Consider the following 14,288-nt stretch of genomic DNA (forward strand, 5'->3'; position numbering starts at 1 on the left):
TCTTTTGGTGTGTGTCACTAATAGCAGAGAGAGTAAAGTCCCCTGGCCAGAGCTAGAGAGTCTCACATTTTAAATAACAACCACTGGCATGGCAGGAGCCACCAAGTATTGGCGCATTTCAGTGACCCCTAAGGTTTCTGAGTTCCTGCCCTCTCACTAGCCAGTCCTCATTCCTCTACCTTGAGTGCAGGACTAGGACATCACTCTTCCTGTAAGTATTTGTTCTTGGTGACTGAGGGCTCACCTGGGATGCCCAGTCCTTAATTATTTTCAGTCATACCTATCAGTAGTTAATAACACTTTTGCTAACTTCATGATGGTTGAAATGTATTCTGCTGAAGGTTTTAGCAAAAGTTCCATCAGTTCCAATATGACTTATCATTGTTCTGACAGGACCCACATAATCATCCACCATTCCAATACATTGTAACTGCCCCGTGGATCTTCTCTAATGTGCTTGTTCATCTCATGGAATTGATCTTCCTTCCCCATTATCCTGAGCTATTTTCGTAGCATCCTTAATTTCTCATCTTATTAGCTTGCGATTGTAAGAATGAGAAGAGCCATTTCTGGGCAGTGTTTGGAAAATGACTCTTGCTCTCCACACATGATGAACTAGTGGATTAGAATGAACTAGATTCTAATGAATCAGAGTCTCAGGATTGGAATGAGGAGGTGCTGAAGGCCTTCCCCTGTGTCTCAGGAAAGGCTCCTGGAAAGGGCAGCTTGGCTTTTGGTGAACTGGGGAAGAGCTTGTTATCAGATAGGTGATGACCATTGGCAGTGGCCCTAACAGTCCATTCTCTGGAAATTCTATTGTATCCTGGAGAGCCCTTGGCATCTTCTGTGAAATTACCAGAGTCCGGGCAATGCCAACTGCCCTTCGGCATTCACCAAGTGCTTATAGAGTTCACCAAATTGACATGTTGGCAAGACTGATCACACTGATTGCCAGAGAGACCCCTAGTTTCCTAAGGAGGTGAGGCTAGAACTGAACCTTTTAGTATTGGGGTTCAGTAGCAGTGATCATGAAGCAAATGAGCCTATGCTGCTTCTCCAGGTTCCTAAAGATCAGATCCAAGGTGGAGGATTCCTGATGGTTAGTTGGCAGAGGGCCAGGATTGGTCAAGGCTGCAGCTGCTGTGCTGCGACCTCCTTCAGTTCATTCTGAGTGGCAAAGAATGCAACAGGAGGCAAAGAATGCAACAGGAGGCCCAGAACCACTAATGCGGTATCAGAATGGGATGTTGTAGCTTGATTTTTTCGCCTTGCCCACAGTCAGGACAAATCTTTGTCACCCACCAGTCACACAGCCGCTCAGACCCAACCAAGTAAACACAGAGACTTAATTTGCTTATAAACTGCATGGCCGTGGCAGGCTTCCTGCTAACTGTCCTTATCTTGCTAACTGTGCTTTTATCTTAAATTGGTCCATTTCCATACATCTATACCTTGCCATGTGGCTGGTGGCTTACTGGCGTCTTCACATGCTGCTGGTCATGGCGGCGGCTGCAGCGTATCTGGTCATGGCGGTGGCTGCAGCGTCTCCTTCTGCCTTTCTGTCCTTTTATTTCTCCTCTCTGTTAGTCCCGCCTATCTTTCCTGCCTAGCCACGGCCGATCAGGTTTTATTTATTAACCAATCAGAGCAACTTGACATACAGACCATCCCCCAGCACAGCCAAGTGCAGACCATCTCAGACACCTGCACTCAGGCCCATGGTCCTAATCATCCTCTATACGGACCTGCTGGGTAACGCCACAAAGAACCTGAGAATGGGCTCCCACAGAACATCCCACAGCAGGATTTTGTTGCACTTTATGTCTGATATAAATACCAAGGAGGGAAAGTTTCCATCCATGTACCCAAGTCTGAGACTTTCAGTTACTTTTAGTCATGGTCACAGGTTATGAGGCCTGTTAGGAGAAGAGCACTAGGGACTCCTGAACTGCCTTGCATCAAGATGACAATTCCAAACCAACATGGCTGGCCTTGCTTATGTCTTTCAGGGCCAGGGGGGCTGCAGTAGGGGCTGAGGCATATATCTAGCCATAGTGATTAGAGACAGACACATGGCTTATGAGGCCCAGCTTAAGGATAGCTGCTCTGATCTTTGAGGGCTTCACTGGGTTCCATGCTTTTCCTCTTCCTCAGGCCTCCTCTTGGGACTACACATGATCTTCTTGGCTTATGCCATTCATCTGTAGAAATTCACTTTGTGTTTATGTACCTACAGGGACTGCTAGGAAGACATCATTCACACCCTTCTTCCTCACTGAGCAGGAGCAGCAGCTGAACCAAGTGGAAAAACTGAAACTTCAGCTACAGATGATGAACAATGACAGGAATGAACTGCGTGAATTCCTGGCCCATTACAACAATGAGTTGAACAACAGGTATTCATCATGCACTGTTCTCTGGTGAATGTCTTGACCCTACTGTGTCAATTCTAGCAGTCCTTCGGTGACTGGAAGCTGCACCTGCAAGGTGACCTGCACAAGCAAATTTTCCTGAATGCATCTGAGAGGCAGAACTGAAGCCTGTAGGAGTGAGATGGGACACAGGCTGGTCTGATACCTCCTGATGAAAACCAGAGCCTGTGGCCTGAATCACAATCCACAGAAAGAGGCAGTAGGGTGTAAGATCACAACATGCATTTCAAGAGACCTTGACAGGTGTTGGCTTGAAGGAGATGCTGGGTGCTCTGAGTTTAACCTGAGTCTCTGTATTTGACAAGATATTTACTTTTGCTCGTTGCTCTGGGAGCAGATTGAAAGGCCTGGTGATCCTTCTTGCTCCATCTGTGTGTGAATGGAAGGCCTGGAGTCCATCCCAGCTCCTCTCTGGTCTTGTTCCTTATACTATGAGACAATGCCACCCACCTGTATTTCTCTGTGTATGGGTTTATTTGCTTGTGAATTGCCCTATTAGGGGCCCAAACATCACAAAAATGGTAGTGGCAGGTTTTGCCCTTTTCACTTCCTCACTTCCCTCTCCCTTGGTAAACCATTAGATTACATTCCTAAATTTAGTCCCCAAAGTTCATTCCCTTTTGTGGACACTGACTCATTCTTGAAACTAAACACAAAAGTCCAACCATCAAAATTCATTACTCGGCTACACTTGCCAACCTGTCCAATCAGATCTCAGCAACTCACCCTAGCACAGACTTAACCTTTCTATTTTAAACCCCACTGCTGAAAAAAGCCTGCTGCATGTTGTCTGCCTTTGCCTGACCCAGAGGCTGGCTCCCAATTCCATGCTTGCCCTGTTGGGGAAATGCAACTCTTTGTGCTCAGGATTTGGTCTCAGTGTGTTCTGTACTGTCTCTGAGAGGCTCCCTAACAGTGTGTGTATGTGTGTGTGTGTGTGTGTGTGTGTGTCCTTTCAGATCTTGTGAGTGGAGATTGAGAGTAGGCCTGAGAATTTGACTAATTCAAAGATTTCAGGTGATATAAGTTCTGAGACCAGGGAGCTCCCTTTGAGCATCACTGTTCTCAGTCTTTGTGCTCACCCTGGTGCCTCGTTGGAATACCCTTGGGAGTTTATAAAGCCATCTTCATTAAGTGCCTCCTCCATGGTAATACTGATGATGAGTTCTGGTTATCCTTGTAAGGACAAAGCATTTCTGTTCTCACGCCAGTGGAAATGTCATCGCAGATTTCAGGTAGGCCCACAACTGTGGACCTTCTAGGAGAGCTACTCTAGCTCTCCAGGCCTACTGAGGGAGCTCATGGAGCCCTGTCTCCCTCCCTATTGACACCCAGCCTTTTCTGGCCCTGGGGCAGGGTAGCAAGTCTAATGCACATCAGGAGTTCGCAGTACATAGGATTCAGAATGTGACATCCAGTAGGCTAGGGTAGTGCAAAATACAACCTCAATTCATGGGGTCCCTGAGGCCTATGATCACAGGGTTCTTTGTTTCTGGGGCTATGCCCTACCACAGGCTGAATTTGGAGAATGAGATGCAGAACACAGAGCATAAGAATGATATGTCAGATGTGAAGAAATTACCCAAGGAAATTAGTGAGGCCTTGTACAAGTGCACAGAGCTGAGTGAGAAGACCAAAATCTACCGGTGAGTGCCTGACTTGGGTGGATTTCAGAACTTGGTAAAGACTGCTTCTTGTTGTCTGAAGTATCTCCAGTCCTACCCGACCCTGCTGTCAGGAGGAATCCATCCCTCCTGCCTCCTGCAGCCAAATGACCCAAATAAACACACAGAGGCACACATTACTTACAAACTGTATGGTCAATGGCTTAATTTTCAGGCTAGCTAGCTCTCTCATCTTAAATTAACCCATTTCTATTCATCTGTGTTTTCCCACATGGCTGCTGCATTGCCAGCCTGCTGGCATGTTGCTGCTTGGGTGGCAGCTGGCATCTCCTCCACCTCTGCCTTTCTTCTCTGTCTCTACTGGATTTTCCTGCCTGGCTCCTTCCTGTCTTGCCATAGGCCAAAGCAGGTTATTTATTAACCAATTAGAGCAATACATATTCACAGCATACAGAAAGACATCCCACAGCATCTTCTTCCCTTCTCCACCTTTGAACCAAAGTGAGGGCTGTGGTTCTAGTCTGTTTACCTCTTAGCAAGCAGCCTGCATTATAGCTCTTGGACTTGTGCCTCCTAGACTGAGTTCTCCTAAGTGTGAAGATTCTGAGAACCCCTCCCAACATTTTCCTGTCAGCCTCCGGAACTTCTAGACAGAAAACATGGTTTGCACCATGGTTTCTGTGGCTCTGGCAGGAGCTTACAGTGCTGGTTTCTATGAGACACATGGATGGAAAGTATTCCTGATGGGTCTACTGTCTCTCTCAGAGCATGGTTTCCCTCTACCTGCTCATGTTTTCCCAATACTGTGAACAGTTAAGCACTAGGGTGTGTGTGCGGGAGGTAGCAGATCCACCCTTCAGAGCTACATGGATCCCTTTTGCTGTCAGGGTCTTTAGAAGTAGTGTAAATCTTTCTGGAATTTGGCTGTTCTCTGGGTTTGGCCTGCACATGAGTGATGCTGCCATGGCTAATGTGGGCTCTGGCCCAGGGCTGTTGGGAATGGGGACATCGGACCTTGCAGGAATCATGGTATTAGGAGGCAGGAGTGGCAGATGGAGGTGGACCTCATCATTTCTTGTGATATTTCAGCACCCTCTACAGTCAGCACCTGAGTGAACAGACTCAGCTGAAGGAAAAAGTGAGAATCTTGCTAGAGGACAAGAAAAAGCTGCAGGGGGAGCAGATTTTACTACAAGAGTCCTGTGAGGAGGCAAAGAGGCTCTGTGAAGAGGCCCATGAGAAGATCTATGACCTCTGGACAAGGCAGCTGCAGGTAGGTTGAAGCAGCAGGGCCAACCTGGCCACCAGTCTGACCACACACACATATGCACACACCCATGTAACCATTTACTTACTTATCCAAATGACCCATCCCATCCAACAGTTCACTTCTGTGATCATTCACAAGTCTTTCTGGGAGTTAGCCTCTTAGAGCAAGCAAACCCTACTGCTCTGCTGGAAACTGCAGTCCATTGAGGGAGACAGGTCAATCACATACTACTCACCTGTATGTCAGTATGAGAGGAGCTGGGCTGTGATGGGAGCCACAGAGGTCTGAGTGAGTCAGGTCAAGGTTCTGGGTCTCATTTGCTTGGCAGGGGTCATGTGAGATCAGAGCACACATTGCATGGAACGAGGAACACCCCCTGAAAAAGCCAAATGACCGGGGCTCATAGACATCTTTTTGGGTATCATATGGCATTTTACCCTCTTGTTCCCAGACTGCCATGGTGTTCTCTTTACCTGGCCAAGCTCTTGGTTCACAGTGACAGAAACTAAATTAACAGCTTCGCAATACTGTTTGCTGTGAGTGGCGTTGACCAGTTGTCCCATCCTGGATCTTACATTCAGAAGCTCACTGGATGACCAGGGATGTGGCAAGGGCTTATGAAAGGGGGGAACAGGGTGGCAGATTTGAGTCAACAGCATCAACATAGCCTGCAGAAACACAGCAAGCTTCTCCAGGCATTTTTAGTCCAAAATGATGCAGAACTGTGGGACTCACTTATAACAGCTAGTGTGAGGAGTCTAAAACCAAATGGCAATGTCATCCTCATCCAGTGTGATGTCCTCCTCACTGCGTTCTGATCACTGATGATTTGAGGGGTGTGTGTCTGTGTATGAGTGTGCCTGTCTGAGGGCGCATACATTTGTGGGTGTTTTGGAAGTTCTGATGATGACATCGAGTGTCCTCTGTTGCTTTCTCCCTTATTCCCTTCAGCCCGTGTCTCTCACTAAGCCTGAAATTTTCTGTTCTGGCTACGCTGGATAGCCACAGATCTTTGGATCTCCTGTCTCCTCACAGTAGAGCATCCTGTCTTTTTCTGTCTCATTTCATTTGCTAAATGGTTCATTTGGTCAGAAAGAGAACTGACTTGTTGGTTTCTCTTCATTTTTAAGCATTTTTATTGCTTTGGAATTAATGTGTCTTATAATAAATAACAAAAATCAAACAATGGAGCTACTTTAAAAATAAAAAAGTAGACTTCTTTTCTTTCACATCATAGAGGTTACTTCCCAGGAAAGGTCTGTTTTGTCTACTGGTTTCACAACATGGAACCTGATATTTTGAAGCTCACTCTTAGGACAGAGTCCAACTCATAGTTGTATAGAGTGCTGCGTTTTAGAAAAGTGCTCTAGATGACCTAAGTAGCTTTCCACTGACTGGCCTGGGGCTGTTTTCATATAATGTGCACTGTAATGTGGTCAAAAGTTGTTGGGTAATGACAATGGGTGACTTCTAGTCTCTGGTGCTGTCAAAGTCTTCTGTAGAGGAGTCTAGGTCAGTTTAGTGAGGAGACTATGATGGTTCAACTTAAATCTATCAGGAGGCTTCATGTCCGACCCTCTTCCGCCAGCACTTGGTTTTGTATGGTCCAATTCAGTTGTGCAGAGGTTGTTACTTCTCTGTACGATCAGTGAGTCTGGTGATAAGAACTTCCCTGGGAAGGGAAATGAGTCCAGGCCAGGGCAGAAGAGCTTGGCTGGGTCTAAGAGGCTTGTAGACAGCAGGGAGGACCAACTACCTCCCCCTGGAGTAGAAAAGGTGCTGCAACATTCTAGTCTTCTACCTTGCCTTTCTGGATTCAAGGAATGTGTGTGTGTGTGTGTGTGTGTGTGTGTGTGTGTGTGTGTGTGTGTGTGTGTTTTGTTGTCTCTATGTGTATCTTTGTGGAATGAGAATGTGTGTTTGAGCCTCTATGTGTATGTTCACTCTCCCATGGAACAAGGAAATATCTTTAAGAATGATGGACATGGATTTCAATGAGAAAGTACAGTGCCTAATCTGGTTAGAACCACTTTGCCTCCATCAAAGAACAGATGGAGCTGCTCATCCTTCTGCATGTCCACACAGCTAACTACAACAAAAGACAGAAAATTGATGCAAGCTAAAAGTTTTTCAGGTATTTGCAGAGGCAGAATTATTTTTCTGCAAAGAAATTCTCTGGAGAAAAAAAAAAGTAATTGGGGTCCATGAAGGTGAGAACGAGGCTACTGAGAGGCAGCAAAGGCTGCCTTGGGGTTTGTGTCCTTCTCTGTTCTGGGTGAAAGGAGGCTAACCACTGATGACTTCCCTGCATCCTGTTTTGTTTTTCTCCTCATCGCCTGCTGCCATTTTCCTTTCACCTTTGCCTAACCTTGGTTTAGCTGAACTGGTCCTTAGATCTTGACCAAGACTTTATTTTCAGAGAAACTCTGAACTGCAAAGGTGCTTATGGCTGCATCCCAGCCCAGCAGAAGTCCCACAGATATGCTGAGGTGTGAGGAGAGGCTGTCTCAGGGCACTGCTTAGGCTCACCATACTCTCAAGTACCCACTCCATGTTGTGTCTGCAACACTCAGAATCTGCTCTTATTCCAAACTTCTTCATACTGAGTTAAATTTAGAATGATGGAGAGTTGGGAGAAGTGAGATCTCTCAGACATTGCTAGTAGTGTAAAATGGTGCAGCCCTGTGAGAAGATATGTGCAATTATTCAGAAAGTAGAACTGGAGTCTTCAGGTGGGGCACTGATTCCAGAATGGAAAGTGGTGTCCACAGAGATTAGGGGACAATGGGGATTCAGCAGAACTCATCAGAACAGCCCAACTAGCAACTACTCAGATACCCATCACTGATGAGTGCAAATATACAATGTGGTCCATGGGATATTGTTAAGTTTGGAATAATATATGCAATTATTTGGCTGTGAGTTAGTCAACCTTCTGTTACTCAAAGAAATCCCTGACACAATCAACTTACTTGGAGGAATGGTTACTATAGACTCTGGATTGTAGAGATTTTCTAGTTTTCTGAGCTCATTCCTTTGGGCCTAAATGGAGGCAACCTGTGGTATAGAGAGCTTCTTTAGGAGGAAGCTGCCCTCCTTGGAGGCACTGGGAAGCACTGAGCGAGAGCAAGGGGCTGGTCCACTTCCATCCAGTGGTCCTGTGCTGGGGAACTAAGCCTTCAATGCACAGACTGGGGAACTTTCTAGGAGAGCTTAGATTACAGATCAAGGAACCCTGGTGTTCACCTGTCTGTGTACAGGTTTTCAAGGCAAGCACTGCATTGACTTATCTACCCACTGAATTCTTCTCCCAGGTCACCAGGCATGCACATGTTATACAGACACACAAGCAGGCTGAACATCTGCACATATAAACTAAAAATAAACTGAAAAATTATCAAAACTGAGTAAAAGTACACAATATTCTCCACATCCCTGTGCTCAGAGCATCCTGTGTTTCCTGCCTCCTGGCAGGAATATGGGTCGAAAGGGTGTAGGTTAATGAAAGGTAACTTTGTTCTCCATAGTATCCCAGGTGATCTCTTCTTATGTAAGAGTTATCTGGGAAACTAATTGTAGATGGAATGTAGTGTGCTTATATGTGCACATCTATATACATGTGTGTACTAGAGGTAGAGAGAGAGAGGAGAGAGAGAGAGAGAGAGAGAGAGAGAGAGAGAGAGAGAGAGAGAGAGAGAATGCATGTTTATGTACATGGTGAGGAAACCTCCCCTAAAAACACAATCTTCTAATGAACAGGAACATCAAAGACTTGAGGAAAATCTTCAGTCCCTGATGAAGCAGAAGGAGCTGCTCACCAGGCAAAGGGACTTGGCAGTAAAGCTGCAGCATCACTTCACTGTGTCCCAGATGAGGTAGGAGCCCACGATTCCAGAAACAGGTGGATCTAAGTGGGTCCGCTGTACCTGGATCTCCGTCCTCTTTGAGTTTTGTCAATTGGCAAAGCTGCCAGCCAAAGGCAGGAAAAGAACCCCTGAGAGTGTCGTTGCTGGCTCTGTCAACAGGAAGCAATATGCTTTCTCCTTGGTCTCATGGGGACTGTGTCCTCCTCTTCCTTTCTGAGACCTCTAGAATGCGCTGAGTATCTCATCTCTTAGATTAGAATTCCCAAAAAATATTCCCATAGCCAGAAACCTGGAAAGGAGGATCACTGATCATGAAGGAAAGTGTGTCCCCTGCATCTTTTCCATCACGTTTAGAGAGAAGTGTCCACCTTTTGCAAATTTGCATACAGCACACTCCTGCTGATTGCAGGCTCTCTGCAATGTTTATCAGTTTCTCATGAGAAGATTTACTCTTGGTCATAAACAGAGAAGGAGCTGACAAGTTAATCCCATGCAGGGTTCTGAGCTGTAGGAATAACCAGAGCCTTCTTTGCATTGCTGTGTAGGCTCCACTAGAGGGCAGGCATAGAGTTTTCCAGGAGGTTCACATTCACCTGGTATCTAATCAAGGCCAGGGATATCTTTCCTGAACTGTGCCTAAGACTTTAACATACTGATATTTCTCCAAAATGATGTCTTTGGACTGTTGGAGAAATATGCTGTTTTTTTTTCTAATCCAGCACAGTATGTACTTACCAGTTCAACTTCAGGCAGTTTTTAAAAGCTGAGAAAAAAATCCTGCCCAGGTGCTCTCTGACCCTTTTCCCTTAGGGAAGCAAGGAATAAACTCAGGTAAGGCTTGATTGTCTAGCTGAGGAGAGCCGGTGGGGGCTCAAAGCTGACGTGGCAGGTCCCCACCAGGCTTGTGCCCCAGCTGCCTTCCTCCCCTAGGTTTGAAAACCTCCAGCAGGAACTGGAGCAGACCACAGCCCAGGAAGAGAGCCTCCTGCACATGGAGCTGCTGGGGCAGAAACACTATGTTCCAGGCAAGTAAGCCACCATTGAGTCCCATCCCACAGCCAGGGTGTTCATGGGGTGAGTTTCCTTCCTTAACTTTTGTTTACTAGGGATGAATAAGCCCTGATTGTTCTTGACAGTGGCACAGCAAAACTGTTTCTGAATCCTATTTTCTTTACCGATTTTCCATGACAGCACCTCTTCAGAAAACTGAGAAGGCTGGAAGAAGCCAGAGACACCTTGAAGGCATGACATTCTACACTCCAGGTTCATGGCCTCAGAAAATGCCACCTCTTTTCAGCTGTGAACTCACTAGTGAGGCAAATATCAACCTACCATCAGGCGGTCCAGCCACAGTCTGATCCACATCCATTGGCTCAGTATTCCCAGAGAAAAGATTGTATCAGAAATAGTCTGAGATTCAGAGGACACAACACAAATTACTAAGAACCCTGACATCCATCAGCACGTGGCCCCAGTGAGGGGCAAAACAAAAAGAAGAGGACATGTGGGTGAGCAAGAGTTCTTCTGTCAGCTTCCTGTCAAGGGCTTTGACAAGCTGACTCCATATGTGATGGGAAACCTGACAAGGAAGACTGTGTTAACATCACACTGCCATCCAGACAGACCACACCCAAAAGCATAAGATTCTCTCCAGTGCAGTGCTGAAGCTGACTTGTTCAAGCTGACTTGAAGCCATGTCATGTGCAAGTTTTGCTGAGGATAATTCAATGCAGAGAATAAGCTAGTTCCTCACCTCATTTGCTCTCTCATAATGAAATTCCAAGTGATCCTGAAATTTGCTTAATATTTGTGTTTATATGTTGGGATATTTATGCTATGGATTTTAATTTTCTTCATTTTGGTTCAAGGTTGTGTTAATTTTTGTTATTTCTTATATTCTTGTCATTGTTGTAATAGTTTGCTAAGGCGTTACATTATATATAAGGACTGCTGTTTTGAAAGCCCCCATTGAGTAAAATGAATGTACTTTATGAATAAAATGCAATTTCAAACTTCACTCTGAGGCTCTTCTTTAGACAGGTGAGGATTCACACTCCTGTAAACCCTGAACTCACAGGCTTGGATGTATCTCAGTAAGTTCCAGGAATCTTGAGCTGCACAAGGATTTCCCAGCCATGGGACTCAGAGATATTGTCAGGCCCAAACTACTCTAAAAATTCTATACATGTCTGGTGCATTGGTTAGAGTTTTATGGGGTAACTGAATTTCTATACATATATACAAATGGCTATGTTTTAGAATGACTTAGAGGCTGTGTCCAGCTAATTGAACATTGGCTGGCTATAACAGCAAAGTCCTTGAATCCAGTAGTTGCTCAGTCCACTATGCTTGATGTCTCAGCCCATCAGTAGTATAGTCTGGGATCCCAAGGAAGTTGGCTCCAATGCCAGTGAAGGCATGGACTTGCTAGCAAGGTGAGAGCAAGCAGCTAAAGAGCAAAACTCCCTTCCTCCATTTCGTTATATGGACTTCCAGCACAAGGCCTGGCTGAGATTACAAGTGGGGTTTTGGGGTTCAAAAGATCTGAGTTATAGGTGTTTCTTTCCCCATCAATATCCAGATAAAAGGAATGTCTTTCTAATGCAAAGATCAGGATTACATGTGGATCTTCTCTCTTCAAATTAAGCAAAAATACCTCACAGGCATGCCCCTCCATTTTGGGGTTTTAATGCATTTCAGATGTAATAAATTTGACAAACAAAAATTGCTATCACAATTGCACCCTTGTCAACTTGACACACAATTATATCTTTTTTATGTCATGATTAATTTCCAAATGTAAAACAATAACCATGTCTTAATATTGCCTAAACAAGATATAATTATTCCAAGTACAACACAAAGACATTATGTATTAGACCAGCTCAAAATTATGTCTAACATGATTTAATTATCCCTTGTAGTTGGAGTTTTCCTGTGTCCACCCAGCTCCTTCAGCAGCTCAGAACCAAGTAAACACACAGAGACTTATATTACTTATAAACTGTATGGCCGAGGCAGGCTTCTTGCTATCTAGTTCTTATATCTTAAATTAACCCATTTCTATTAATCTGTAAGTTGCCACATGGCTTGTGGCTTACCGGTACTTTACATCTTACTTCTCATGGTGGCACTGGCTTCTCCTGACTCAGCTTTCCACTCCCAGCATTCTCCTCTCTGCTTATCCCGCCTATACTATACTTCCTTCCTGGCTACTGTCCAATCAGCGTTTATTTATCAGTCACTCAGAGCAACACATTCACAGCATACAGAAAGACATCCCCAGCAATTCCTGTACAACTGCAAACACGTTATAAAGTTAGAATAAGTGGCAATGTCCCTGGAGGGACATTCTTTTAGTATCTCAAATTTAAGTATGATAACCATCAATATTCTCCCTCTTTTGGAATAAATTTGGTTTTATTTATTTGTTTATTTTTGTTTTTACAACCTAACCAAAATTTCCCCTCGGTCCTCTCCTCTCAGTCCCTCCCCCACCCTCCGATCTTCCTGCTCCCCATCCATTCCTCCTACTTTTTTTCTCTTCAGAAATGGGCAGGCCTCCTGTGCATATCTGCCTGCCATGTTGTATCAAGTTCTGGTGAGACTAGGCAAGACTTCTTACATTAAGGCTGGACAAAGCAATTCAGTAGGAGGAATGGGTCCCAAAAGCAGGCATTAGAGACAAGCTCTGCTCCCACTGTTAGGAGTCTCACAAGAAGACCAAGTTATACAACTGTAAAATACATGCAGAGGACATACTTCAGTCCCATGCATACTCCCTGGTTGGTGGTTCAGTCTGAGTCACTATGAGCCTAGGTTAGTTAGTTCTGTGGGATGCTTGTGGGGCTCCTGACCTCACTAGCTCCTAGAAATATTTAATTGTTTATTCACTATTTTTTGTACATTGGTGTCTTGCCTTTATGTATGCCTGTGTGAGAGTGTCAACTCCTCTGGTCCTGGAGTTACAAACAGTTGTGAGCTGCATGAGATTTTTTCGTTAATTTAAATATTAATTATATTATATAAGTATATAGAAATCTTCTGATTGGTATTTAAAATAATAAAATCTATCTATCTATTTAGTGATGAGGAAATAAATACATACGTATGGTAGAGAGAGAAAGAACATACAATACATGCCATGCCATTTTGTCATTCTGTTCCTATGGAGGTCAATGAACAAATTAGGAGGAGTCAGCTCTTTCCTTCCACCCATCTAGCCATCTCATTGGCCCTTCCCTGGTACTTTTCATGATTGACTCGTGGCTTTCTGCCTTTGAGTGTTTTCTTGTGGTTCTGAAAGTTAGAGAATATTTTAATATTAAAGGGCATTCTGAAAAATTTGTGCAGAATTTTGTCTCAAATGAATGATACTGTTAATAAACATAACAGGCACTCAGAGTTGAAGGCAGGAAAGAGCTGACACATCAAGCCAGCCACTCGGAAAATTCTGCTGCCTACTTGGCTGGTGTCTGGGAGTTGGGATTTCAGTTTATCTTTATATTTATATACACATGTATATGCAGTTAGATATGGTTGTACATATTAGGTATATCATATAGATACTTATAAAAATATGCACATAACTATACTCATAGTACTGCATACAACATGAATACCATATACATGCATACCAATGCCACAATGGTGGTTTGTTTATATTTAATTTCTTGTTATGCCAATTTATTGTACATCTAATTGAATTTCAAAGTATAATTCTCTGTGTGTGTCTGTCTGTCTGTCTGTCTGTCTGCATGCAAACTTGTAGACACATGTTCTTAAATTATGAATGTGGGCACACATTTGTGTGTGTTGTATGGAAACAAGCATGTGTGTATTGTGGCACAACACTGATTGTGCGCTCGTCCTTTATGATGGAATAGCTGCACTATTACAGTGGGGTGGGGCATGCTTGATCATGCTTCACTCTGTGCATGGAACTTTCATGCTTCTAGAGCACTGATGTTGTCTACCATGTTACTAACAATGTGTAGATGTTTCAGGATCTTTCTTAGATGGATATCTACAATCTATGTCACATGTAAAGTCCCTCAGATACCATTTGACACCAAGCACAGATAAGTTTTCAGTC

At 44.3% G+C, this 14,288-nt stretch overlaps 1 protein-coding gene across 1 annotated transcript; it reads left to right on the plus strand.

Moving 5' to 3' along the window:
• Positions 1–869: 869 nt before the first annotated feature.
• On the plus strand, positions 870–10,227 carry LOC143270440 (disks large homolog 5-like). The gene is made up of 4 exons (XM_076560367.1): positions 870–979; positions 5,147–5,330; positions 9,087–9,202; positions 10,124–10,227. The coding sequence occupies exons 1-4, from the start codon at positions 870–872 to the stop codon at positions 10,224–10,226; spliced, it is 513 nt and encodes a 170-aa protein (XP_076416482.1). The 3' UTR covers position 10,227.
• Positions 10,228–14,288: the final 4,061 nt, after the last annotated feature.

The sequence above is a fragment of the Peromyscus maniculatus genome, chromosome 23 (genome assembly GCF_049852395.1).
Source record: "Peromyscus maniculatus bairdii isolate BWxNUB_F1_BW_parent chromosome 23, HU_Pman_BW_mat_3.1, whole genome shotgun sequence".
Classification (NCBI taxonomy): Eukaryota; Metazoa; Chordata; class Mammalia; order Rodentia; family Cricetidae; genus Peromyscus; species Peromyscus maniculatus.